The sequence below is a fragment of the Dermochelys coriacea genome, chromosome 6 (genome assembly GCF_009764565.3).
Source record: "Dermochelys coriacea isolate rDerCor1 chromosome 6, rDerCor1.pri.v4, whole genome shotgun sequence".
In the NCBI taxonomy this organism is placed as follows: Eukaryota; Metazoa; Chordata; order Testudines; family Dermochelyidae; genus Dermochelys; species Dermochelys coriacea.
Window position 1 is genome coordinate 83,215,925 of NC_050073.1, and position 26,838 is coordinate 83,242,762.

Sequence of the window (26,838 nt, forward strand, 5' to 3'; positions counted from 1 at the left end):
ATTTCAGCTAATATAGTGATGAGCGCAATACAAATGCCTAGGACAGATGGAGGTTTTCGTATCTGTCTGTCCATCTCTCTATCCCTTCATCTGAAACTTCCTCTTACAATTTATGCACAGACAGCTTGAAAGCAGATTATATTTAACTTAGTTTCCAATATGCCAAAACACTTAATATGTCAAAAATAGCTATTCATTCATTTATCTAGAATATTTTTAGATGAAGCAATTGATTTATATGTTTCATTACCTTTTCAAGTGGATGTTACTTGATTCCAAACATCCATAACATCATAAGAAACTTACATATCATTTATGGAAAATATATTTCCATCCAAGAAGTTTTATATTTTATTAGTGAAAATAAAAAAATAATGTAGTTAAAATAACATAGAGATTATATAGAAGATCATATCTTACTCAAAAGTTAAATAATGATGATAATCAAAAGTTCATATTTCTAGAAAGCTACCGTCAAATCTTCAAGCCTCTAGAATCTCCTCAGTAAGTGAAATTACAACTATTTTAAAGACACCTTCAGTTATTACAGATACATTATAAATATTTCTATTGTAGGGTCTCCAGAATTTCCTTCTTGATTGCTCACTTCAAATTTTCCCTTTGGAACTCAGTCAGGTAAAAAAGTGGTATAGGATATATGGTTGAAAACAATTTTAATATTCCTAAAGGGCTCGATACATAAGCCAAAAACTTTTTAATATACCTCCTTCTAGATCTATTCTGGCTGTTCCCTCTTCCCTTGGTATACAGGGAGGGAAATGTTGTGTGAGGGCATGCTGGGGAGAAGAGAGGCAGAGAAGAATGGAGCTCTTCCAAACCCAATCTTTCACCAGTTTAAGGCCACAGAAGGACCTTATATCTGTTGTGTAAGTTAGCGGTGCTCCTCAGCAACTCTAATTTACACTGGGGTTGGGACACATGGGACCAGGAAGCTGCCACCATCTCCTTGATTCTCATTCCTCCACACTAGTCAAAGTTTTATCCATAATTAACATGCATCAACATTTTTCATAAGATAATGCCTCTGGGTATGTCTGTGCTGCAATAAAAAATCTGCTGCACTGAGTCTCAGAACCTGGGCCAATTGACTTGGGCTCAGGCTGCAGGGCTAAAAATGGCACTATAGACCCTGGGGCTTGGGCTGGATGCCTGATTGGGCTTGGGCTCTGAGACCCACCCAGGTTTCGGCCCCTGGGCTTCAGCCCAAGCCCAAACATCTACACTGCAATTTTTACCCCTATAGCCTGAGCCTTGTGAGCCCAAGTCCACTGACCCTGGCCAGCCACAGCCATGCATCAGGTATTTTATTGAGGCATAGATGTATTCGCTGAGAGAACAGAACATGTATACAAAAGCATTCATACAGATTAAGAACTGATTAGCAGCGGCATATTATTATACGTGATTCCTTATAATAAGTGAGTCACATGCAAATGAAAAGCTGCTTAGCAGAAAAAAATCAAACAGAGAACAGATTTTTTATAAACGTAGTAAGTCATGGCTAAATTATCTCATTACAGACATGGACAAGAAAACAGTTGCATAGCTTCTGGGCCTCATCTTTAGTACACCCTCAAAGTTTAGGGTGCAACAATACAGTTCTCAAGATGGTAGTAAGCTGGCCTGCAAAATTTAGGTAGGTCCAAGTTGGTAAGAAACAGCTCACAGATCCCTGGCCTTCTGCATGACTGGAGCCTCACTCTACAACAGTCTTGGGCCTCACTTCCACCTTCTGATAACATTTTGGTATCTGGTCCTCACTCTGGGCACATGATGCCTTGACAGTTATAAAAACCACAGGAGAAGTTACTGCTATTTGGGGCAGCAGTAATGAATGATGATAAAAGCATCAAATGTTGAGCTAGAGTTCAAGGGGAACATTTATGTTGGTAACTTTTTCCCTTTATGCCCCTGCATGTCAATGTTTCATCCAGCCACAAGAGGATGAGTTCCAGAATAGCTGCTGCCAACAAGAGATGGCTACATGGTGCTGAGGATGATGCTGCATAACAGCCATTATCCCGCCTACCTCCACTGTTTTCTACAGGCTATCTGAGCTTTGAATCCACTTCCCATCACACACAGGGAGGGGGAGTATATCCCCCTTGGCAAGCAAAAGGAAGAAAGAGGAATGGATTGCACATTTATATGGATAACAATAAAATCCAGAGTTATAGTTAATGATAACACTGATTTTAGAAGGGATATTAAATCTCATGCTTCAGGGATCCAGCCAGTATTTAATTATTAGAGAGCAGGATGAGACCCAAAGTGGGGGGAATATTATCCCACATCTACCCACTGTGGGATTCTTATACCTTTCTCTGAAGCAGCTGGTATTGGCCACTGTCAGAGACTGGCTACTGGATTAGATGGAATTTGAGCCTGACTCAATATAGCAATTACTACTTTCCGATTCTTTATGCTTTTTCAATCTTTTTTGTACAATCATGAGGACAAGAAACATACTTAAAAAAAAAAAGAAAGGTGAGATTCTCATGTAGTCCAATGACACCAGGACCTGGGATTTTAAGAAAAATACCTCAAACTGGCAGATTTAGCTGGAAAGTTGGGGAGTAGAAGCCAGGAAGGAGAGCTTTTTCTTAGTTATTCCCAGTGTGCCTGCCATTGTAGTATCTAAGTCCTTCTACCTCTGCATTGGAAGTGGGTGTATTGCAAAGAAAACCAGATTATTACAGGGTAGAGAGGGAGAGATAAGGGCAGATATATGGATGCATTGTAAACATTCTTAAAAATGCATAAAGGAGGAAAATAAGGAAAAAATCTTTTCATTTGGAAACAGCTTTATGCTATTCAATACAATTAAGAGAATATTTAGGAAATAATCTGAATTGAGAAAAGAGAGAGTTCTGCGGGAAAGTAGACTGCAGAAACTATAATTAACAGTTCATTTAATTTGTTTAAGCCTTAGGGTACGAGTTCTCACCCTTTGGTGCACCGTGTGAGCACAAAGCGACAGCATGTTTCTCTAGTTTACCCTGAGAATTAGTTCTCTCAAGAATCATAAAACGTCTCTTGAAGATTAGAGTCCTGTCCTCCTGAACCATAATCCATAATCCATGAGGAGGTAATATTGCATTAGTGAGTTGCAGGAGAGCTTGGAAACTTGAGACTTGTGGTTGATAGGACACCATCTGTATGTGTTCCTACAGATCTTTTTTATTGTATGCACAGATATATAGGTATATCTATAGGTACATATAGAAGTACTGTATGTATGTTATGGAATCATTAATTCACACCCGGTTAAATTGTGATTTTTATTTGGTTTCCAACTGTGGAACCCAGTGGAGAACACTGAACTGCTCTGCTAAACACTAATGTCTGTGAATCTACATCTGGTTATTAAATCAGAGTACAACTCATACAAATAAAATGCCTGTTCTGGAAAGCACCCCTTTTCTGGGGAAAGTGGGTCAGTTTTCTGAACTGTTCAAATAAGAATTTATCTGCAGGAACAGACTAGTACTGTGATGAAAAATAACCAGCAGCATTCAGCTAGAGGAGGGTTAAAATAAGTAGCTGAATACCCAAAATAAGCCAAATAAACTCTTTGCCCCCGTAAAGTAAAGTGCATTTTCTAATACTTACAACTATCTCCAGCTTCAACACTTCTGCACAGATTCTTTTTTCTGCTTCTCCTCATCACCTTCCTCACCCAAGACCAGGGGGAGAAGAGAGAAATGGTGATATTCCCTTTCAGCTCTCCCTACAATTCTTACTCTGCTCACAAACCTAAACCAGTTGGATATTTCTGCATGAGATAATTAAGAATGCTGACTTGACATTATCATTATTAGGTTTCAGAGTCAATGTCCAATTGAGAAGAATCTCTCTCAGGACCAGTGCTGAAACCCACGTAAATAAATGCAATTTTGTGGAGGATTTAAGAGGCTTTGAAGGAAAATCCACCCCTGGAACTGGTGGATCAGCAAAGACCACTTGGACAGTCTCTCTTCTGCCTCTATGACTGCTTCAGCACCAGCCAAGTTCTCCTTCGAATCCATTATACAATTTAAGCCTGAGGATCCACATAGCAGTGGATCTATAAGCCAGTCATGTGCCCTGTTCCCATCATGCCGAACTCCTCCATGTGGTGTCCCTCTCAGAAGCCTATTCTCCCCAACCCCATGCCCAGCGCAGTAGAACCATCATACCTCTCAGATAGCCCTCATTTTGAGGAGTGCTATTCATTTTATTCCCATTTATCTATGTTCTTCACAGATTTGGTGACCTCATACTTTTATTGTAGAAAATTATTTCCCTCAGAAAGAATCATTTAACTGAGGTTATAGACAGAATTACTTATACTAAGGGAAGGAATCCCACAGCATATTAAATGTTATGCATGAATACTTTTTTGTCTTCCTCATTTTAGGTCTTTGTCACACATTGTGTCCCATATCTGTGCCTTGCCACATTGAGAGGCATGGGAACATGCCTGTTCTCATGTAAGATCTTCAATTCCAGTCAACATTTAGGCCTTTTACTTTTGTTTTGATCTGGCTGTAGGCCCAGCACTGCACTGGTTCACATCCAGAACAGTAATCTGGCAATCTAAAGGGCTCGATACATAAGCCAAACTTTTCAAAAATAACTAGTGATTTTTAGATGCCCCAATTTTTGGTGGTCCAGTCTGAGACTCCTTCAAGGACCTGAATTTTCAGAAATTGAGCCCTCAATCAGGCCCTTGTTAGTGTCTCAAGCTCAGCACTCCAAAATTGAGGTACTCAACATTCCAGCCGCTTTTGAAAATCTTGGCCTTATTTTTTTTTAAATGAAAGCTTAAATATGGCAGAAACTTTTGAGGCCAAAGTAGAAGTGTTAGCATAGCATGCCACTGTGAACTAGTGCAATATGGCACCTACCCGGGAACCTACTAATATCACCCCCTACTATGTACATCTCCTGCATACTCAACCAGACTGATTCCCTCTAACCCCAAATCCACTCCTCTGCCTTCAATTCCCTCTTGCGCCAAATACTTTCCATACTATGAATGGACACCACAGCTTGTTATGAAAGAATAGTGGATTGTTAATAGAGTGTCCCCCAGAAGTTACAAAACTATTACATTTTTATATATAAACAGGGTCATGTGCTGCAGATAAGGTTGCAATGCTATTTTCATTATAAACCCCTTCCATCCTCTTTTTAGATGATGATTACTAGAGTTGGTTGGAAAATGGAAAGAAAGGTTCCTCAACAGCTTTTCCATTTTTTGGACAAAATATCATGTGAATGAAAATTTCCCCATCACCTTTACAGCTGGCTGGAAAACAGAATATATCATAATGAAACGTGTGCATGTACCTACCACTGTATTTCATTGCAATGGAAATTTCCCAGCCAGCTCTTCTCAGAACTTTCTAATGCATCTGGATTGTTTGGTCCTAATTTCGAGGTAATTTAAAAAAAAACAATCAAAATCCCAGACTATTTATGCCAGGCTACCACTGCTATCTCATAGTTCCCTAGACAAGGGGGATTTTCCCCTATACGTACTGCCCTGCAGTCACTGTTGGAGCCAGAATTGGAGCAACAGTAAGCATATGGGCAAAGAGAAGATTTCAAAGACTTTCCCAATTACTGTCTTAGCTTCCTGCTGTGAGGGCATGCTTTGGCATATTTCTCCACTTCTGCTGGACTTTTGCTCACCATTTCTCCTGCTTCTTCCTCATACCAATCACAAAGCTGTAATACTGTACAGACAGATATGCAATTACATTAGAGACTGGATTTTTAAAAATACCCTTAAGCAAATGTACTGAGAACTAAAATGAAGTGGTCGACTCTCCCAAGTGTGTCAGATCATGGAGTTATCTTGTTCTTTCACTTCCTTCCAAGTTACTGTTAGGTATTTCAGCTTAATAAAATCACCTGGTATGTCAGGGACAGGTCACAGGAAGCCAGACCTAGTGGTCAGAGCTGCAGTCCACAGTCAGGAGTCAGCCAGGTCAGGAACCAGGAGGTCAGAGGTAGAAGACAAACCAGAAAACAGAACTACAAGTCAGCACTCACAATGCCAGGAAGTAAAGACAGAGGAGTGGGAGCTACAAGGTACACAGTCCAGACTAGGGTGGATCCCAGTTGTTCAGACAGATTCCTGTTCCCATTGTTGGCTTAAGTAGGGCCAGTGAGCCAATTGTCTGCTCTGGGACGCTGCCAATGGGGCATTGGGGGTGGAGCCTCAAACTGGGGCTGGGCTTCATAGGTCAGCAGTTGTCAGCAGGCAACCAAGTGGAGGATTGTCGCATGGCTGCTCGTGGACCCAGGTTTGAGGCACTTCAGTAGACCTCCCAGAATCTAAACAATATGTACACTACAAAATCCTTCTACTCAACAGTGACAGACATTGCAAAACATGTGTGAGGATGGTTTCTACTATGATGTCCACAGAATTCATCCGGGTGCTTTTCGCTAGACACATGGTGAGCCACATTGTGCATAAAGCTAATTCATGCAAAAACATGGGGCCTGGGTAGCAGTCTCTGCCCCAAACTCTCATCGCTCCCCATTCTCCCTTCCTCCCCATCCCAACCTGTTTATTGTTTTTCCACCCCCCTACTGTGTCTTGCCATTTTTTTCAGAGTAGCAGCCATGTTAGTCTGTATTCGCAAAAAGAAAAGGAGTACTTGTGGCACTAACAAATTTATTAGCTTTCATGAGCTCACAAAAACTTATGCTCAAATAAATTTGTTAGTCTCTAAGGTGCCACAAGTACTCCTTTTCTTTTTGCCATTTTTTGTAGATTGTAAGCTCTTTACTCCAAGTTCTGATTCTTTGCATATATGAATCACCTAACACAATGGGTCACTGATCCCTAACTGGAGTCTCTAGATATTAATGTAATTATAGTTTATAATAATAGAAAGACAAGGTGAGTGATGTACTCTCTTTTATTGGACCAGTTTCTGTTGGTGAGAGAGACAAGCTTTTGAACTCACCCACCTTGTCTCTCTAACATCTTTGGAACCACACGGCTACAACAACTGCATACAATAATAATACTCCATTTCAGCTTTTACACTCTATCTTGTACTCTATTTGTTATTTTTTTCTTTTCAGTTTAAGGCATAATTTTTCCTCATTTCCAGTAATTTTTTTCTCATTTATTAGATGAGACACTGAGTAGTTCCCCCAAAACACATTTGTTTAAAATATGCATATTCTAGTTGATCTCTCAAGATTCCTAATCCTGAGCATAGTGCATAGTGCCATTTATTAGATTACCCCAGGCCTTTACATTATCACAGACTGTACTTACACTGGCCCCCTGCCAACCCTGACCGTGGTTAAGCAATGTTCAACTTTAGAAGGCCCCCTTCTCTCTCACCCGCTTAACTAATATGACAACCATTCTGAAGAGCAGCTTTCTCACCTGGTATGTTAAACTGTGGAAATTCACTGTGAACATTGATGCTGTTCTCTCTATATTTAGCAGTGAAAATTAAACTATTTTTTCAGGTGCAATAAGATCCACATGAAAGCCCCCTAATGTGTAGAGGCTCTGTACTAGTATTTTTAATGGAACGGGTCCATTAAAGTTATCTAGGAGTGTTAAAAATAAAAGCCTAGAAAACAGGCTTTGTTAATTGAACCCAGTGTTTATCATTGGATAAAAACTCACACACTTGCTATTCTGCCAAATACCATGTGGTACATTTCTCTTTCTGAATATTATTTCAGTTGTTTGTAATATCATTGTTTCACTGCTGGCAGTTTCATGATTTAATTCAATGTTTTCCTTTTGCACACCGACTTCGACAAAAAAGTGACATAAACTGATGCTTTTACAAGTATCTGTAATTCGGTCCTTCGGAAGATACTTCCAAAGGGCCGAATTACAGAATGCCCTCAGATGCATGCACGTGGCTGCCATTTAAGTAAAGGGCAAATATTTGGTCCTAATTGCCAGTGGGCTGCAATGTCATTTCTTATTATTTCTGCATATGCTAGAAAGAGCAAGAAGCTAGTGCAAAGGCACAAGTCCTTTGTACAGGCAGAACCCAGCTGTTTTCCCCCAACAGAAATATATGCATCACAAGCTCCATGAGTACAATTTGGGACTAGCTGCCTATGTAGGGAATGTTAGGGCTCTGTTACTTCTGTGCTAAAAAAAAAATGTACATTTCCCAGTTGGTTTTCATTCATCTTTACAAGAATTATACATTTCAGTGCATATGCTTGTCCCCTCCACTACATTTTTAGGATGTTTGGAAGTTCAACGCAACAGAATCATGCTGATTTAATTAAAGTATTTTAAACACTATGAATTGAGCTGTTTTAATTTGGAGTCATCAAATGTTCATTATCATCAGCTTATTCTAAAGAGACATTCCAGGATTCCTTCTGCTACTGGTATTACATTTTTATCTGCTACAGCCTCAGCAGTATCAGTTTCTAAGTGTTTTCCATCGTCTCAATTCACAAGCCATGAATCACATGAGATAAAGACCAGATAGCCACATCAATGGGAACCAATACTAGTGGGGCACTAAACACCAGAAGTAAATCCGCATCTGCCTTTACCAAGCTGAATCACAAACAGACCCCACCCACTATGATCCTTCTTCAAATAATTTCTTCATTTACCTGAGGTACACTTCCTGAAAGTAACAAATAGTTTTGACTTGAGTTATTATCTCATTAGGACTTGTGAAGGAACTAAATGGATTGGAATGCTTTTCAATAAGACCCTTTCTTCCATCTCCCATAAACTATTACCTGTGCTTGTCCTGATGTTTGCCTTCTCTTACTGTTTTCATGGCCTTTAAACAGATAGGCTTTTTAAGCAATTACCAGTACTCTGTATTAGCTTTCCAAGTGGAATTTGGAAATATATTTGCTACATATTTGTTAATGATGTTAAATAAGAAGCTAGAACTAGATTTTCAAAAGAATTCAGAACCCAGCAATTCTCAAGTAAGCACCTAAAAAAAGTGTCCATATTTTTCTTCGTGGGCGCCGAACTCTTGAAAATCTGTCCTAATTGTGGGTGCTAAGCATGTTTAGAACTCTGGTTCCTAGAGTCTATATGTACATACCTAGTGAGCAAATGGTATGTTTCAGGTGAAAACCTAAGTGATCAGTGTAGTTAAATTATCATTCAATATACTCTAAACAATAATCAAAACATAAACATGTATTTTAAGATACATATGTAATTTATGTGAATTTGTAGTTCCACAGGACACATCCCATTAATTCCATGCTTAATTCTGATGCATCCTACATTTTAAAATAAACTTCTGTATAAACAGGAAAAAATCTATTTTTCTCATCATATTAGTATGCCTTAGGTAGAATTTTTTCTTTTACTCAGTAAGGGTAGATAAATACCATCTGAAGAAGAAAATAAGGCAATAGCATTTAAAAATAGCCTTTTCTATTTTATGGAACTCATTATGGGCTTCACTAACAATGTGTCTGAGTTGCATGATGGAGCTGTCCCAGCCATCCGTTACTTTGTAGAATTTTTTAATGAACTGTAATTAATTCTGATACACAAGCAGCTTACAAATTTACATAGGGCCAAATTTACATAAAAATCTCAAAGAATCTACACATTTACAGCCACATTTTTGCTTGCAAGTTCATTTCTGTCCACAAGAGAAAAAGTGTATGTAGATGTGGCATTTGATATGCAATTCATTGTAGCTACTGTAGTTAATATGCATTTGCATACATAGACTGAGTCTTTTTTTTTTCTGGTGCAAATTTAGAGACTGTTTTTCAGCATGTGGTCATACCTCCTAAACTTCCTGAAAACTAAAAAGTGTATTGCATTAGACATTGACGTACTGTACCACTGAAGAGAAATGTGAATAAAGAACACCTTATAGACACTTTTCTCTTTTTCCCCCTCAAATTAGAATTGGCTCCCCCAACTTTTCTCCCTTTGCTACGCTTCCTCTCTCCCCTTCTCCCTCCTCCCATGTCTATATCTGGCTTTGATCACTCTGTATCTTGTCTGACTACTGACTAGTATACCTGAAGGACTGAATAAAAACTTTGATGTAAAAATATCAATCTGGGGGAGAAGCTAAGGCATACAACACTCATCTGGGACACATTAATATAGAAGCTCTTCTATGAAGTAGCAAATAATCTAAAAATGGGTTCATCCCTACAGCTATTGCAGTTGGGGCCCAATCTTCCATTACCAAAATCAGTCAAAGCAGGTTTGGACCCTTATTACAGAGAACCTTCCAGCATTATATGATAGGAAAGTGAGAGAGAAGCAATCGTGTCTTTTGAAGGCTGAAATCACTATTGAGAGAACAGTTAAACTGAAATGAAGAAGATTTAAACATTTTTACATAATAGTCTAAATATTTCCCCACGTTTGCACCCACAACATAGTAATTTGTGCATTCAGAAAATCTGCATTTTTATGTACAAGTGGCACTTGTGGGAGTACAGGGAAAAGAGAAGATAGATGCCTGCTTTGCATGCAGAACTACTTTTTATTTGAAAAAAAAATACACCCAACATCTGGATGGAAATGATTGCAAAAGCAACCTTGAAGGCGGGGCTGAGGCCTTTTCAAAAATTTGTCTCAATGTGGTTAACTCCTCTGACCAAAATTCATATAACCTGAACAGTGAAAAATCAACTCTGGGAGCTACAGAAAAGAATTTCTGCAGCCAGTGCAAAGAGACCTTAGATTCAAAAGGTGCAAGATGAAATTCTGTTGAGGCAGCATTGCTGTGAGTGCTGTACATTGACCACATTTTAATTTTATTTATTTATTTATTTATGTTTCATAGCTTACAGAAAGCCTACGGCTGTTTCATTGTGTACCCAATGAAATGCTGTGGTTGTTTTTGGACTGTCAGTTAATATTTTCATTCTCCGGCTTCTGGGCTTATTTTGCACCTGGACACTTGAATCATTTTTTCACATGTAAATGAAGTGTGCTTTTATATCACAGTTGAGCTGTTTGGGGACATTCCTTACCTAGTCATTCCTGGATTGATGGGTCTGAACAACAGTTTATTCCCTTTGCTTTCTAGCTAATAGTGGCACACATATTGCAATACCAAACAGATTCATGCACAATAGACCCAATTATAAAATAACCAGTATATGGTACTAAGTTTAATGACCAATGAAGTGACTCCAAAAAGATACATAGCAGGAGTACAGTTAATTTAACTCTTTTGGCTGGCCCTAGGGATGTGGTCAGAGTGAGGGTGCATATGGCATTCACTTGCTCATGGAACCCTACTGATGACCAAAGTCACAGGGCTGAGAGTCAAGATAATAATTTCAATTTTTTTAAATATAAAAATGGTAGGGATGAAGGTCACAGGAATCTCATTGAAGTGGTGGGATGTGGGGAAAGAGAAAGGAGTGTGTGTACGGGGAACTTTCTGATGGGGAAAGGTAGGAAGGTGCTCCCAAAATGGTAAAACTGGCACTGGTAAATATTATAGTAATATTGTTACACTCAAATGGGTAGGTATAGGAAAATATTAAATGACACATTAAAATTGCCTAGGGTGACAGGTTTGTATTGTCACACTAGCAATATCACTCGCTCATAAAAGGCTGAAATGGGTCTGAGTACAAGCCACATCTGAGGCTGATCCTTTATGGAGTGGGGCCTGGAAGGTGTGGCATAAGAAGAATGTGATAGAATCTATGCCATCCTGATTCTCGGTGTTATCCCTGCAGTTTACACATGGATCTAATCTTTTAAGTAAAAATATGTGGAAAATCTATCTTTTTCCACCCCATGAAAAGTGAAACTCTTTCCAGTTGCTATCATGCGACTGGATTTTGTTTCCAGCATTTTGCCTCCAGTCACCACTGGTAGTAATAGTACAGAAGTAAATTTTACACTACTAAATTCTTTTGAATATGGGCTTTCTGCCTTTTCTTTTCGTGGCAAGTATAGCTATAATGTGGTTGAATATGACAAAGAGCAAATGGCCTAAAACAATATTTTCAGATGGCTATTTTCCAATTAATATATTAAAATAGATAAATATATTTGCTGCCCCATCTTACTGTACTGCTTCCATATGTTTCACTCCAGTGCTTTGTACTGGGCTTGTCCACTAAAATGCGATTACCTATTTCACAAAAAGGGATGCCATAGCACACCTCCCCTCATTTTTTAAATTTGGCAGAAATGAGGTGCAGAGTAATGAGGAGAAGAAAGATGGTCCAGAGGCTAGGACTCCAATCTAGGACTTGTGAGTCTCTGCTTTACCACAGACTTCCTGGTATGACTGCATGACCAGTCACTTAGCCTCCCTGTGCCTCAGTCAAAGGGGATAATAGTAATTCCCTACCTCTCTAGGGTCCTGGGAGGATAAATACCTTAAAGACTCTAAGGTTCTCAGAAACTACAGTAATGGGGGCCATATATGTACCTCAAATGAATAGGTTTGGCATAACATCTGCTACTGTCCCACCCAACCCAAGTATTGTGTTAGAATCATAGAATCATAGAATATCAGGGTTGGAAGGGACCCCAGAAGGTCATCTAGTCCAACCCCCTGCTCAAAGCAGGACCAAGTCCCAGTTAAATCATCCCAGCTAGGGCTTTGTCAAGCCTGACCTTAAAAACCTCTAAGGAAGGAGATTCTACCACCTCCCTAGGTAACGCATTCCAGTGTTTCACCACCCTCTTAGTGAAAAAGTTTTTCCTAATATCCAATCTAAACCTCCCCCATTGCAACTTGAGACCATTACTCCTCGTTCTGTCATCTGCTACCATTGAGAACAGTCTAGAGCCATCCTCTTTGAAACCCCCTTTCAGGTAGTTGAAAGCAGCTATCAAATCCCCCCTCATTCTTCTCTTCTGCAGACTAAACAATCCCAGCTCCCTCAGCCTCTCCTCATAAGTCATGTGCTCTAGACCCCTAATCATTTTCGTTGCCCTTCGTTGTACTCTTTCCAATTTATCCACATCCTTCCTGTAGTGTGGGGCCCAAAACTGGACACAGTACTCCAGATGAGGCCTCACCAGTGTCGAATAGAGGGGAACGATCACGTCCCTCGATCTGCTCGCTATGCCCCTACTTATACAACCCAAAATGCCATTGGCCTTCTTGGCAACAAGGGCACACTGCTGACTCATATCCAGCTTCTCGTCCACTGTCACCCCTAGGTCCTTTTCCGCAGAACTGCTGCCGAGCCATTCGGTCCCTAGTCTGTAGCGGTGCATTGGATTCTTCCATCCTAAGTGCAGGACCCTGCATTTATCCTTATTGAACCTCATTAGATTTCTTTTGGCCCAATCCTCCAATTTGTCTAGGTCCTTCTGTATCCTATCCCTCCCCTCCAGCGTATCTACCACTCCTCCCAGTTTAGTATCATCCGCAAATTTGCTGAGAGTGCAATCCACACCATCCTCCAGATCATTTATGAAGATATTGAACAAAACGGGCCCCAGGACCGACCCCTGGGGCACTCCACTTGACACCGGCTGCCAACTAGACATGGAGCCATTGATCACTACCCGTTGAGCCCGACAATCTAGCCAGCTTTCTACCCACCTTATAGTGCATTCATCCAGCCCATACTTCCTTAACTTGCTGACAAGAATGCTGTGGGAGACCGTGTCAAAAGCTTTGCTAAAGTCAAGAAACAATACATCCACTGCTTTCCCTTCATCCACAGAACCAGTAATCTCATCATAAAAGGCGATTAGATTAGTCAGGCATGACCTTCCCTTGGTGAATCCATGCTGACTGTTCCTGATCACTTTCCTCTCCTCTAAGTGCTTCAGGATTGATTCTTTGAGGACCTGCTCCATGATTTTTCCAGGGACTGAGGTGAGGCTGACCGGCCTGTAGTTCCCAGGATCCTCCTTCTTCCCTTTTTTAAAGATGGGCACTACATTAGCCTTTTTCCAGTCATCCGGGACTTCCCCCGTTCGCCACGAGTTTTCAAAGATAATGGCCAAGGGCTCTGCAATCACAGCCGCCAATTCCTTCAGCACTCTCGGATGCAATTCGTCCGGCCCCATGGACTTGTGCACGTCCAGCTTTTCTAAATAGTCCCTAACCACCTCTATCTCTACAGAGGGCTGGCCATCTCTTCCCCATTTTGTGTTGCCCAGCACAGCAGTCTGGGAGCTGACCTTGTTAGTGAAAACAGAGGCAAAAAAAGCATTGAGTACATTAGCTTTTTCCACATCCTCTGTCACTAGCTTGCCTCCCTCATTCAGTAAGGGGCCCACACTTTCCTTGGCTTTCTTCTTGTTGCCAACATACCTGAAGAAACCCTTCTTGTTACTCTTGACATCTCTTGCTAGCTGCAGCTCCAGGTGCGATTTGGCCCTCCTGATATCTTTCCTACATGCCCGAGCAATATTTTTATACTCTTCCCTGGTCATATGTCCAACCTTCCACTTCTTGTAAGCTTCTTTTTTATGTTTAAGATCCGCTAGGATTTCACCATTAAGCCAAGCTGGTCGCCTGCCATATTTACTATTCTTTCGACTCATCGGGATGGTTTGTCCCTGTAACCTCAACAGGGATTCCTTGAAATACAGCCAGCTCTCCTGGACTCCCTTCCCTTTCATGTTAGTCCCCCAGGGGATCCTGGCCATCTGTTCCCTGAGGGAGTCAAAGTCTGCTTTCCTGAAGTCCAGGGTCCGTATCCTGCTGCTTACCTTTCTTCCCTGCGTCAGGATCCTGAACTCAACCAACTCATGGTCACTGCCTCCCAGATTCCCATCCACTTTTGCTTCCCCCACTAATTCTACCCGGTTTGTGAGCAGCAGGTCAAGAAAAGCGCTCCCCCTAGTTGGCTCCCCTAGCACTTGCACCAGGAAATTGTCCCCTACGCTTTCCAAAAACTTCCTGGATTGTCTATGCACCGCTGTATTGCTCTCCCAGCAGATATCAGGAAAATTAAAGTCACCCATGAGAATCAGGGCATGCGATCTAGTAGCTTCCGTGAGTTGCCGGAAGAAAGCCTCATCCACCTCATCCCCCTGGTCCGGTGGTCTATAGCAGACTCCCACCATGACATCACTCTTGTTGCACACACTTCTAAACTTAATCCAGAGACACTCAGGTTTTTCCACAGTTTCGTACCGGAGCTCTGAGCAGTCATACTGCTCCCTTACATACAGTGCTACTCCCCCACCTTTTCTGCCCTGCCTGTCCTTCCTGAACAGTTTATAACCATCCATGACTGTACTCCAGTCATGTGAGTTATCCCACCAAGTCTCTGTTATTCCAATCACGTCATAATTCCTTGACATCACCAGGACCTCCAGTTCTCCCTGCTTGTTTCCAAGGCTTTGTGCATTTGTATATATTTGTATATGTTACTGTTAATAGTTCATGTGACACAAATATTACTAATTCTTTCTCCTTCCACTTTTTATGTCAGAACAGTATTTTCTTCTGTAAATATCAACATTTATCCAGCTATGTTTTTAGCAAAGAAGAAATAACAATTATAAGAAATAATCAGATCTCTTTAAAAAATAAAATTGTATAGAAACCTATGGATGTTGATTCAACAGCATGAAAGTGCAACCTAATATAGAAATACAACCGCAGAAAATATATAAAATTATAGATAACTCCACAGAATCAGAACACAACCCAACAGTGACTTAAGTACATGCCAAACTTCACTTAGGTGAAGCTAATGGGACTTCTCACATGAGTTGAATATGTGTGTAAGTATTTGCAGGATCAGGATCAGGATCTAGGGCCTTATTCAGCACCCATTTAAGTTGATGAAATAATTCCCATTGACTTCAATGGACATAGGTTAAAGAACCTCTATCTGGAAGAGGTGCTCTATTTTATCATTTCTGCTGTCAGGCATAAGCATAGTTGATCTGATTCTCTCTCAAAGTGGTATAAATCAGAAGTAATTCCACTAAAATGAATGGAGTTACATTGGTGAAAAACCAGTAAGATAAGCAACAGGTCCAAAGTGTACATACAAGGGGCCATGTTGTACAAGCAGCTTTTAAAGAGAATTCCCTACTGACTTCAGCGATGGCACGATATAGCTCACTGAATTTTGCTTCACAAAAAAATTACTGGCAAAGTAACGTGATTGTTTTTCTCAATTAGTATACTCAATAGTTAGTTACCATCGGTATTTGCTAAGAATTAATGGCTTCTAAAATTTCATTTAATAAAATTTAACTGGCTTTAGGTTATAGGTGGACAAAAATGTGTCTGAAACCACTAACATTTGTTTTTGTTTTCTTATAACTTGAAAAGAGCTATTTTTTCCAAATATCTACTAAAAAGTTCACTGCCAAATAAAGACCTCACAGCCTAAATTGCTTATTTTTTAAATGTCTGAGTTGAATTATAAACATCTCAACATAGAGGTTTATAGTGGAAATGACAATTTTAACTATAAAGGTAATGTCACAATACTGAAGCCTAAATCAATCTCAGAAAAATGTAATGTATTGTAAATACATTTTGTTCACATTCTCCTAAGAGCCCTTATACGGTTAACAGTGCAATCATTTTTTCTTTTAAGAAATATAGGGAAATTATAGACATCATGGTTACACAATAGCTTACATTTTAAGGAATCAAAAACAAAGTAATCGCTTTGTGGTTTGGGCTAAATTCAGTATTGAGGCCTTTGTATTTTGTTAAGCTCTTCTACAAATAAATGAAAAATTTGAGAAAAGTGTCTAAGGTAGGTAGAATTTTATCGCAACGTTATGTGTTGCAGACAAAGGATGCAGTATTTTGGCACATGCCTAAAATAAATTGAAAAAAATAAGGCAAGCACTTAGGCATATTCTATAATATAGTGTATTTGATCTTTCCTATGTTCTGAGACTAAACAGAAGACTCAGATGAAGATTAAGAAGGATTTCATTTTTTTTTAATGAAATGCTCTTTCACATTACATGTCGTAATGGGACCACAAGTAACAGAAATATATAGTATGTAGTAAATGTATAGAGAAATTGATGTCTCAAAAATGAACCACAACTGTTTTACTAGAAGTGTTGAAATGTGCAACAGCATTTAATGTCTCTAGAAATCCTAGCTCAAAGTACAAAGTGAACCTTTGTAATGCTCTATCATAAATTTTAAATGTGTAACACTTTCATAGTCGTCAATCATTAAACATAATGGGCCAAATTCTGCTCTACCTTGCACCCTAATGGGGGATTACACAGAGTGTAAATCGTAGCACAATTTAGTCCAGCAAGTGTTACTATACGTCATACTGAAGAAAATTTTCTTTTTCTTTTAAGAATGATGTTTTCTGAGTTATGTAGGCTCATGATTATAATTGGTTTTTGCTAAAATGTTTAAAATAGATTTTTTATAAGGTACATTTTGAAGGTGTTCAGTAAGAAAGTGTGTGATGTGTATATCAGATTGTTTATTTAATTTTCACTTTTCATTAAATTGTATCTTTTATTACTACTGTAAAAATGTTCATTTTGCTTATTATATTTTATAACTTTTGGGAACTAGATAGAATTTTTAAAAAATGGCTATTACTTTGTTTATTATACAGAGACATTTGTTTCCAGAATGTAATAATACCATGATAAAAATATGTCTGTTATACTATGAGAATAGTTTTGTTCTTTCCTCTAATAGGAATCAGAGGTTTGTCAGTATTTACAAACAATATTCCAATTGGTTTCAGCATTGCATTATAAATTAAAATAGCCTCTGCAAACCTATATCATTCTAAAGCTCACTCAAAATCTCACTGTAATTACAAACACAAATGTTTAGTTCTTGGGATTTTTTAATACTTTACATGGCTCCGAGGAATATTATAAAAATACTGTAACTATTAAATTATAATTTTATATATTCATATAATCACACAATATGAGTAGCATGTAATTTTTTTTAGTGTATGTTTTATCTTGTACATGGTAGTGGTTGCAGGACTGATCCTGTACACATTTAGCCAAGAAACTTTACTCATGTGATTAGCGTCAATGAAATTCATGTTTGAATAATCAGCCCTTAGAACATATAAAATATCACACTCCAGCACATTTTGATATACCATTTTTCCTTTACCCTACCTCCAGGATTTGTCCAAATAAAAATGTCTTGAGAAGTATGCAGTTGAAAATGGGTAGCAAAGGGGAACTCTGTTTTATAAAATTTTCAAATACAAAAAGAAACATTTAGTTTTATTTTGCATAAATTAAATATAAGCCATGTGGCAGAGTACAATGGAAATGCTGAAAATTAGTAATTTATTTTCATTCTTTTTAAAAACAGATTAAATAACAAGTCATCTAATTCATAGTGTAACTGTTTATTAAAAGGGTTAACGATACTGTACATATTATTTTATTTAAAAGGAAGCTTTAAAAATCCACCTTTCTTCTTGGAGATCACTGCTAAGATTCAGGGTTTATTTTGCATATCTTACCTTCAGCTATTAAAAAGGGTTCATTTTCAGTAACTTTCAGTATTTATGTTTTCCATAGCTATTTATCAGTCTACAATTAAGATACAATGTAAGGGGTCTTTTGGTTAAAAACAAACAATAGCTTTGCTTAATGATAAAGAACTCCTTTATTTGCATTAAGCAAACTAACTTATGAGAAATATTTCCTCACGATACCAAAATTATAAACAAAAAATTCACACAAAGTACGTATTAATTTTCAACTGCCAAGAATATATTCTCAGAAGTTGTTTACATTAACTTTTTTCTTTTGCTTCAATCACCTATGGATAATAATAAAAAAAGGTAAAAGAGTTGTACTGTCACCTAGTGGATAAAGGTAGTAGAAGAGTCCACCTATAATATTACCGCAGCTACTTCCAGTATTTAAGAAAAATAAAACACACACACTTACATATTAATTTCCTAGTGAAAACAATTTAAGATCAAGAATCAAACATCAAGGATCAAACAAAACTTGACTAGCTGCACTGGAGTTACAACAGCAGAGAATTTGGCCCCAATGTACATTTTAATGATCCTTTGTTGACGAGTAAATCTTTAGTAATATTAATGTAATATTTCCATTTTTAAGGGCCTGCGCTTGTAGTGAAGAAGCTAAGTAATCATGGAATTGGGAGAATGACACTAAAGATAGGAATAAGGTAAGGAGATGCAGTCCTACTTTTTTTTCATCTTCTGCACTTACCTACAAAACCCTGTTAAGCATCTACACTAACAGAAACTAAAGCCATCAAACTCAAATCACTTATTATCTAATTTAGAACTGCATCCATATCTCCATAGACAAAAGGCTGGATTAGTCCATTGCTTCCATCATTTTATAAATTCTGAATTTTCAGCCAAAGAAGTTTGTTACATGTTGTGGACCTGCTGCTGTAATCATAGATGGACAAACTCCCATCCCATTGAAACTTTGCAAATTTTGCTTACATTAGGACATCAGTTTGGGACCAAGGATGAAATTCACCTAAGGATGTTGGTGCCATAAAAACCTCCCAGTGCAACAGAACCATAGTCAAAAGCTGCAGAACAGGTATGCAGGGGGACTCCACTCCACATAGCTCAGTATGGTGGGAGGTAGGCAGGTGATATAAGGAGCAGTCCAAGGGTGGAGACATGGCTGTTGGTTCCATGCTTAGTGGAAATAATTTTAAAAAAAGAAGGCAAAGTATTATCACAGAAAGTTTAATAAAATGTATAACTGTCTAATAATTACACATAAGGGTTTGTAACAGAAGCAGTGGAAGGGCTTTGGAGCTGCTTTTCCCAGATGATCATTTCTTACAAAGTTCTTGCTGCATCACACAATGAAAACCCACATTTGTTTTGTAACAGTTATATAATTCTGTGGGAACTCACATTGGACCATGTTACCACAAGCTATTATTGTCATAAGAAACAATGGCATATGCACAGGAACATTCTCAGAGACGCCTCCTTGGTGTAGTATTACCTGCCATTAAAACATTTCAGCCAGTTTGCCTTAAGTGAAGCAAACAATCTTTTTTTCTAATGCTTTTGTCTGAGTATTTATTCAATCAACTAGGATCAAGTTTGGAATAAATGAAAACACCACACTTTTTGGAAGCCTCAAACTTGAAGTCTACAGCTTTCTTGTGACAAAGAAACTGAAAAACACCAACTGCAACAATAATGGTAAAAAAATAGGTTTCTCTTCATATACACTATTTCTGTGTGTTTTAAACATAAAAAAAGAACCTTAAAACCGAGCTGGAATGGAAATTCAAATAAGACCTGAAATACAAATTTTAGACTCAGATTCCAATTCAGACATATCCTATAATTAGGGATTTTCGGAACTGTGTTTTGGTACAGGCTCATCTCTGAAGAGAAAAGTGAGTTTTCAACGTAGATATAAATACATTTACTAAAAGATCATTTCTCATACTTTATGGGAAAATTTTCACAAATTTATTATGGCATAACATAATCATATTAGTCCCATCAGAATTCTTTTTTTGTAGTGAACATGCATCTCTTATTTCCTGGGCATCTCCTACATGGTAGGACATGTGGTTAGTTTAATGCAATTGTTTCCATAGAAAATCCAAAATACACAACTTGGAATACAGCTGAATAGACTACCAGCAGCAAACACATTAGTCACTGAATTTAGAGCTTTTTCTTTTAAATTAATTAATTGTCCATGAACACAGAGTGATTCCTATTACCGGTAATTTGTTCATTGTTCAGAATTACTTAAACATATTTCAGCCTATGGATTCCACAACTGGTTCATGCATGTATTTGTATTTCCAATGGGAAATGTGTGCTGTTTTGCTTGATGATTAAGTCACATGGTATATTTCTTTGCATTTACTTGGTTGAGAATTTCTCCTAAATCAGGTGGTTAGCAAAAGGGCTTGTGGTTACAAATTCATAATCCACTTTATCCAAGTAGTCTGCACTATGTCCTTATAATTTGTTCTTTCAATGAATATTCCTACAAGTAAACATGTTTGCTTAAATATTCATGGAAAGCAAATATCAAAGAGACATGATCAGCCAAACCAAATTTGTTGAAAAGTTTGAAAAAGTGCTCACACATTCTCTTTTGCAGCATTCACCCAGCTCATATCTGGATTCTACAGATATATATTTTAAACTATATTAAAATACAGAGAGATAGTCTGCATAGGCAGATAATTCATATATCTAAAAAGTATTGTGTATTATTTTGCAACTAAATATAATCAGTTGTTGGTGGAAGTATAGAGAATTGGGACACTTTAGATCTTTACAGTTCAAGGTGAACAAAATTCCCTCTTCAGTTTCTGCTTCTTGCCCACAAAAAGATAAGGAAAGCAATACATACCAACAGTTGCGCTAACTAATAGTAACCCCAAATTTCTGAAATTTATAGAAAAGATAACTTTAATTCCTATGGATCTGGCTAGTTGCCTCAGATGCACATTGTCAGGAACTGGGAGTTGGAGATGTTACTTTTTCTGAGATATGTGAACAGTAAGTTCACTCAGGCCCAAATCCTGTACCCCCTGAAGCATATATTCTAAGGCTCAAAATGGCATAAAAGCTGCAGGTTTGCTGTGCGAAAGGGCCAGATCAGTGGGGAAGATCAGGAATTAGACCCTTTTCCAAGGTTCTCTGTATAGAGCAGACAAATGTGCCCAGTGTGTTTCTGCACTGCACATATCCAGCTGATTGTGTCCACAGTTCCTCTCAGCAAGTTGGAATGGTTGTGATTGGGTTGTGGAGGCACCTAGGAGTGGATTCCTTTACTTTCAATCCCTGCACAGTTTCTGTGAGTCAACATTTTTTTACTCAGACTTTGCTCAGGGGTCAGGATTTTAGATCCCTGGTTTCTTTCCTCTCATACCTGATTAAAAGGGTTGAGAAATTGGGCTGAAAATCTCATAAGAAAAGACTTTCCTGTGATATTTCCTGTCAGTGCTGATTTCAATAAGGCTGAAGAGATTACAGGAGCAATTTTCTCATGGTATTTTTACCTACTGTCCCAGCCATACCAAAAAGTGCAGAGGCATGTGGAGAAGAAAGTTAAAGAAAAGGGACATTTAGTAATCTTTAGGAAAGAAACAAAAACAAACATGCCTTCCACCCCCAAAACAACCATCACCACCAAAAACCCAACCAGTTTCAGTTCAGACTGAGTTTTGGATGAAGATTTAGGACTCTTATTTTATTCAAATGGACTCACCCATCTTTAAGGAGGAGCTGACCCTGAGGTGTTCTGTCTTACCTCCAAAGTGATGGCAGGATCAGCAGGATCAGATGGTATAGACTGGTGGATAATCCACCCTAAAATTTTACATAACATTATAGTTATTTTTAAAAAAAACCCTATCCTGCCAAAAGCCCTGAATGAGGACAAAAAGTAACCAAAGGATTGATTTATGGACATAAACAGTGCATAGAGCACCACACTGGGACTCAAGAAACCTAAGTTCAGTTCCCAGATCAACCAGAGACTTCCTGTGTGATCTTGGGCATGTCACTTAATCTATCCCTTATTGCAGTTCCTTGCCTAAATAATAGGGATGAAGTTCATTAATGATTGTGAGGCACTCAGATGCTATGATGAAGGGGGGCATATGAGTAGACAGATATCTAGGGATGGTAGGGAATGAGTGCCGCAGTGTTTGATAAGGCTCAGAATAAAAATCAGAACTTCCGTAAGTGTGGGTATTTAGAAATTGCAGAATCTTTAAGATCTCCCATCTCTAGTACAATAAATAAATGAAATTAACTAACAATCTGTTAACAAGCTGATAATTATATAAACTTCTAACACAAAGAACAGGAAAGTTGTAAATACAAAATTACTTTTTGCAACTGTGTTAAGTCTGGACTTAGCCTATAATAATTTTAACAACGAACTAAGTGTAATGTATTCAAATGTGCTTGCCTTTTTATAAGTTCTGTCCCTGACACATATGTGATAAAAGACTGGTGTTAAAAGCTTTTAAAGCAGAATCAGGATCTAATAAACTGCTGATGCCTGCAAGGCTTTCTTCGACTTCCTAAAAAACACTTGCATTAGCCTGTGTAACAGAACTATCATCATTTTAGAAGATGACATTTTCAAATACTGAACAACTGCAAGTAACGTACAAAGTTAACTGCATATATACAAATCAGCCATTTAATTAGTGACAAACATCTTAAGATGCAAAACATTTTAACTATTGTTTAAAATGTATTTAAACACAAAGAAGCAGTTGCAATTTCGGTTTTCTGTATTTTTTTTTTGCCATATTTTTATTAGTGTTAATGAAAGGAATGAAAAACAACACAGGGACGAAATTTAAAAGAGTATCATCAATACTGGGATTCACTAGAAATCACCAGAAGTGTTTTGGGAAAACAATGGTGGGAATCAATTAGTAGCAGGCCAGGGTCTAGCTCTAACCGACAGACAGCTTATCTAGAGATACATTTACACTTCATATCAATGCAACAGGTCAGTGGAAGAGGGCTACACTTCAGCAATCTGACTACATACCTAATATGCAGCCAGAGTATCACTGTTCGGGCACTGGCTCTGTTTTGATAGATGTTCTTAGCATATTGTTGACGCAGGCTGACTTGTCCCATCAAGCCTTTAATATTTCATGTATGTGTCTTCATGTTTCATTACATAACAACTTCTTTTACTCATCTCACCTCTGATGACACTGTCATTAAGGAACCTATTTCCTCAGTAATAGAAACCTGTAAGATTCTCTTGAGTCAAAGGTCAAACACAGTCAATTTATTCTTAAAAAAAAAAAAAGAGAGAGAGAGAGAAGTGCTCCGTTGCAAGTTACTGAAAGTTAGTCACTACTTTACTCCAAGAAGTCTTATATTTTTACTTGTCTTTTGAAACAACCCGTAAGTGATAATGAAATGCTTAAAGCAATAAGAAAGGGAATCAGATTTCATCTACCTGGACAGTCTGGCAGCATACTGTGCAACAATAAACAAGTGTTCTTAAGTCACAGCATTGCATTGGAAATGAGGCAGAACTTGTGTATTTTAACAGCTTTTTACAACTAGTAACCACTAGTGAATTTATTTTACTTTCTCAAGGAAGACCAGTGAACGTCCCTAATTTAAACTAAAGGGCCTTTCAGCCTTGAAGACAAAAAGCACTTCTGCTTAGCACCTGAGTAATAACATGGAATATGTACAGGTGAGTCAAAAAGACTGGAATCAAAGATAGTTTGTCTTTGGCTAGTCTGAAAAGTCTGACTCATTTCCAGCCCTGTGATCATTTATTATCCAGAAAAGAAAGGTTGGCTTTTTGCTCTGCAAACACAGTGGTGGTCTTCAGCTCATGATGAATAGATTTACCATGTCCGGTCTGAAATGCATGACATCGAGTTTTCCAGCAGTGTCCAACACACACATGCACACAAACCCTGATGATGTTTTTAACGTATGTTTTAAGTTCTGTAGTATAGAAAGAAGTGGATATCTACCTACATGTAATTTTTCCTCGAATTATTACATACAATATACATTTTTGTAGGGTGACCAAATAGCAAGTATGAAAAATGGGAATGGGGATGGGAGTGGGCATAATAGGTGCCTATATAAGAAAAAGCCCTGAATATTGGGTCTGTCTTTATAAAATTGGAACATCTGGGCACCCTACATTTTTGTGGGATATTATTTAAAATAACATTACTTAGAATAGTGTCATATTTTTCATAAATTATTTTGCTGGGTCATCACTGGCCAAATATAACATTTTCCCCTTCAGCCCGGAAATACTTTTAAATTAGTTAGAGCATCTATTGAAATATTATTCTTTTGTAAAAGAAGAAAACAGAGCTTCTAACAAGCAAAATGCTAATGTAAGAAGTATTTTCAGGTAGCATATAAACTTGTGCTGTTAGATTTATTTTAAAATAAAATAATTAATAATAATAAAAAATGCTTACTTTTAGCACCAGAATCTGGTCTCATATATCCAGTGCATTTCACAGTTCATCTTTTAAAATCATTTCTCTCACATGTATCCACACAGATAGTAGCTAACTTCACAACCTATACTTTAACTGATGTTGTAATTTATTATCACCACACGTATGTGTGGCACTTTGAAGACAAATTAAACAAGACGAGGTCAGTCTCTGGCCTGAAGATTTTACAACCCAGGATATAATACATCATATGTTTGAGACCAGAATCCTGTTGCCAGATTTAAAGTCCACTGAAGTCAGTAGAAGTCTTTCCATTGACCTTAGTGGGCTTTGGATAAGTCGGTAAAGCCACAACTCTATTATAGCTAAGATGCCCATATTATCAAAATGAAGGGGGAAAAAAAACCAGATACCTGTCACTCCTTACCCAGTGAGGAGCCCGTTCTCTACATTCACACCCTCTCCTGACCTCCTGGGTTGGGGCTGCCACCAGTTATGTACCACACTTGCCAGCCCTCTGTGGTGGTGCTGCTGCTGCTGCTGTTCTCTGTCCGGAAGAGCTCCCGCTGGTGCTCTCCCAGGGGCTAGGGTTGGGGCTGGGAAGAATGCTTCCCAGAGCCCACATCAGCACCATCTGTTGGGAAGGGTAAGGAGAGCTGCTGAGCATAACTGGGACATATAGGTGTCCCATTTTCAATCTTCAAATTTCCAGAACTGACCACTGGAAAACTGGACATCTGGCCCCTTTTTAAACATCACAGGACCAAACTGCATGCATCCAATTAGGGCTCCCAAACACCTCAATGGATATGAATAAGTTGGTGACATGTATATCTAAGGTGAGTGAATGCGCTTTTGAAAATTTGGCCCATTTTCTCCTTTTAACATGTAGTCAGTGCTTTGTGGTACTCTATAACAACTTCCATACATCATGGAAATAAATCTGGTGTTGGTCCTAAGTGTCAGTTCTAGTATTTTAAAATTATACAGTGTACAAACTTTGCACAATATTTGGATATACATTTGCGCAGTAATGCTAAAGTAAGAGATAGTAGTGACTCCCTTGTCCAAGAATCAGCAAAACTACTAGTTTTCTCTATAATAATTTTATAAATAGTTGCAAGGACAGCAAATAGTTGTTCCTGAGCTTGCCAGGATGTGCCAAACATAGCTTTGCAAGAGCTTCAACTGCTAATTAAAATCAGAGTTTTCCCCACAGGCAGAATATCACAGAACTAAGAGAAACTTAACTGGCAACAGTTTACAGTTGTCAGCATGATAGCTTAACTGTTCTTTACAGTTAGAATCATTTTTGTCAGTGCACTGGAAGATGACAGTCCCTTTTAATTTCAAAGTCCTTTGTAGTTTTTGTTTGTTATGCCTTAAATCACACATAACCCAGGATGGACACAGGGTGCTAGAAAAAAAATTCAGTACTATATAATCAAAAATTTTACTAATGCAAATACACTCTCTTGTTTTAAAAATCCTTTGAATTGGAACTAGAAAAATAAAACTGATCACTATGTTTCCAAGTAGTCTCTGACAAATTGGGGTGGGAGAAGAAAGAGAGAGAAAATCAGAACACTGTGTAACTATACTAATAAAGAGGTAGGAAAATACTACAGAATAAAACAGATTGTGGTTTTGTCTACTGTAGCTCCTTTCATATCAAACTGTCTCAAATGGTAACCTCTTAATAGAAAGACATTTTTAGAGCAAATTCTGTATATTCATTTTGATTTTGTAATGAAACTTGTTTGGTAATTGATCACATGTTGGTTCTTCTTGGTCCAATGAATGCCACAGATGTCAATCCATACAAAAACAGCCAAAAAGTAGCTAATTTATTAAAGAAAAAAAAACCTTGAGTAATGCCAAAATGGATCGACACTAGGGAGTTCCACATGGCATTACTCAAAATATTTAACAAAGTAATTTACTAGAATTTACTAGAACAAAGTAATTT

At 38.1% G+C, this 26,838-nt stretch overlaps 1 protein-coding gene across 21 annotated transcripts in view; it reads right to left on the reverse strand.

Moving 5' to 3' along the window:
- Positions 1-26,838, reverse strand: part of SLC25A21 (solute carrier family 25 member 21) — a 376,779-nt gene that overhangs the window by 178,851 nt on the left and 171,090 nt on the right. The window contains exon 1 of one of the 21 annotated variants that reach the window (XM_043516972.1): positions 24,888-24,927. The exons of the other annotated variants lie outside the window; for them this stretch is intronic. Coding sequence (XP_043372907.1) covers positions 24,888-24,912 — 25 coding nt within the window. The 5' untranslated portion in view covers positions 24,913-24,927. Of the gene's footprint in view, positions 1-24,887; positions 24,928-26,838 lie in introns of those variants that run through there. 21 annotated transcript variants of the gene reach the window in all.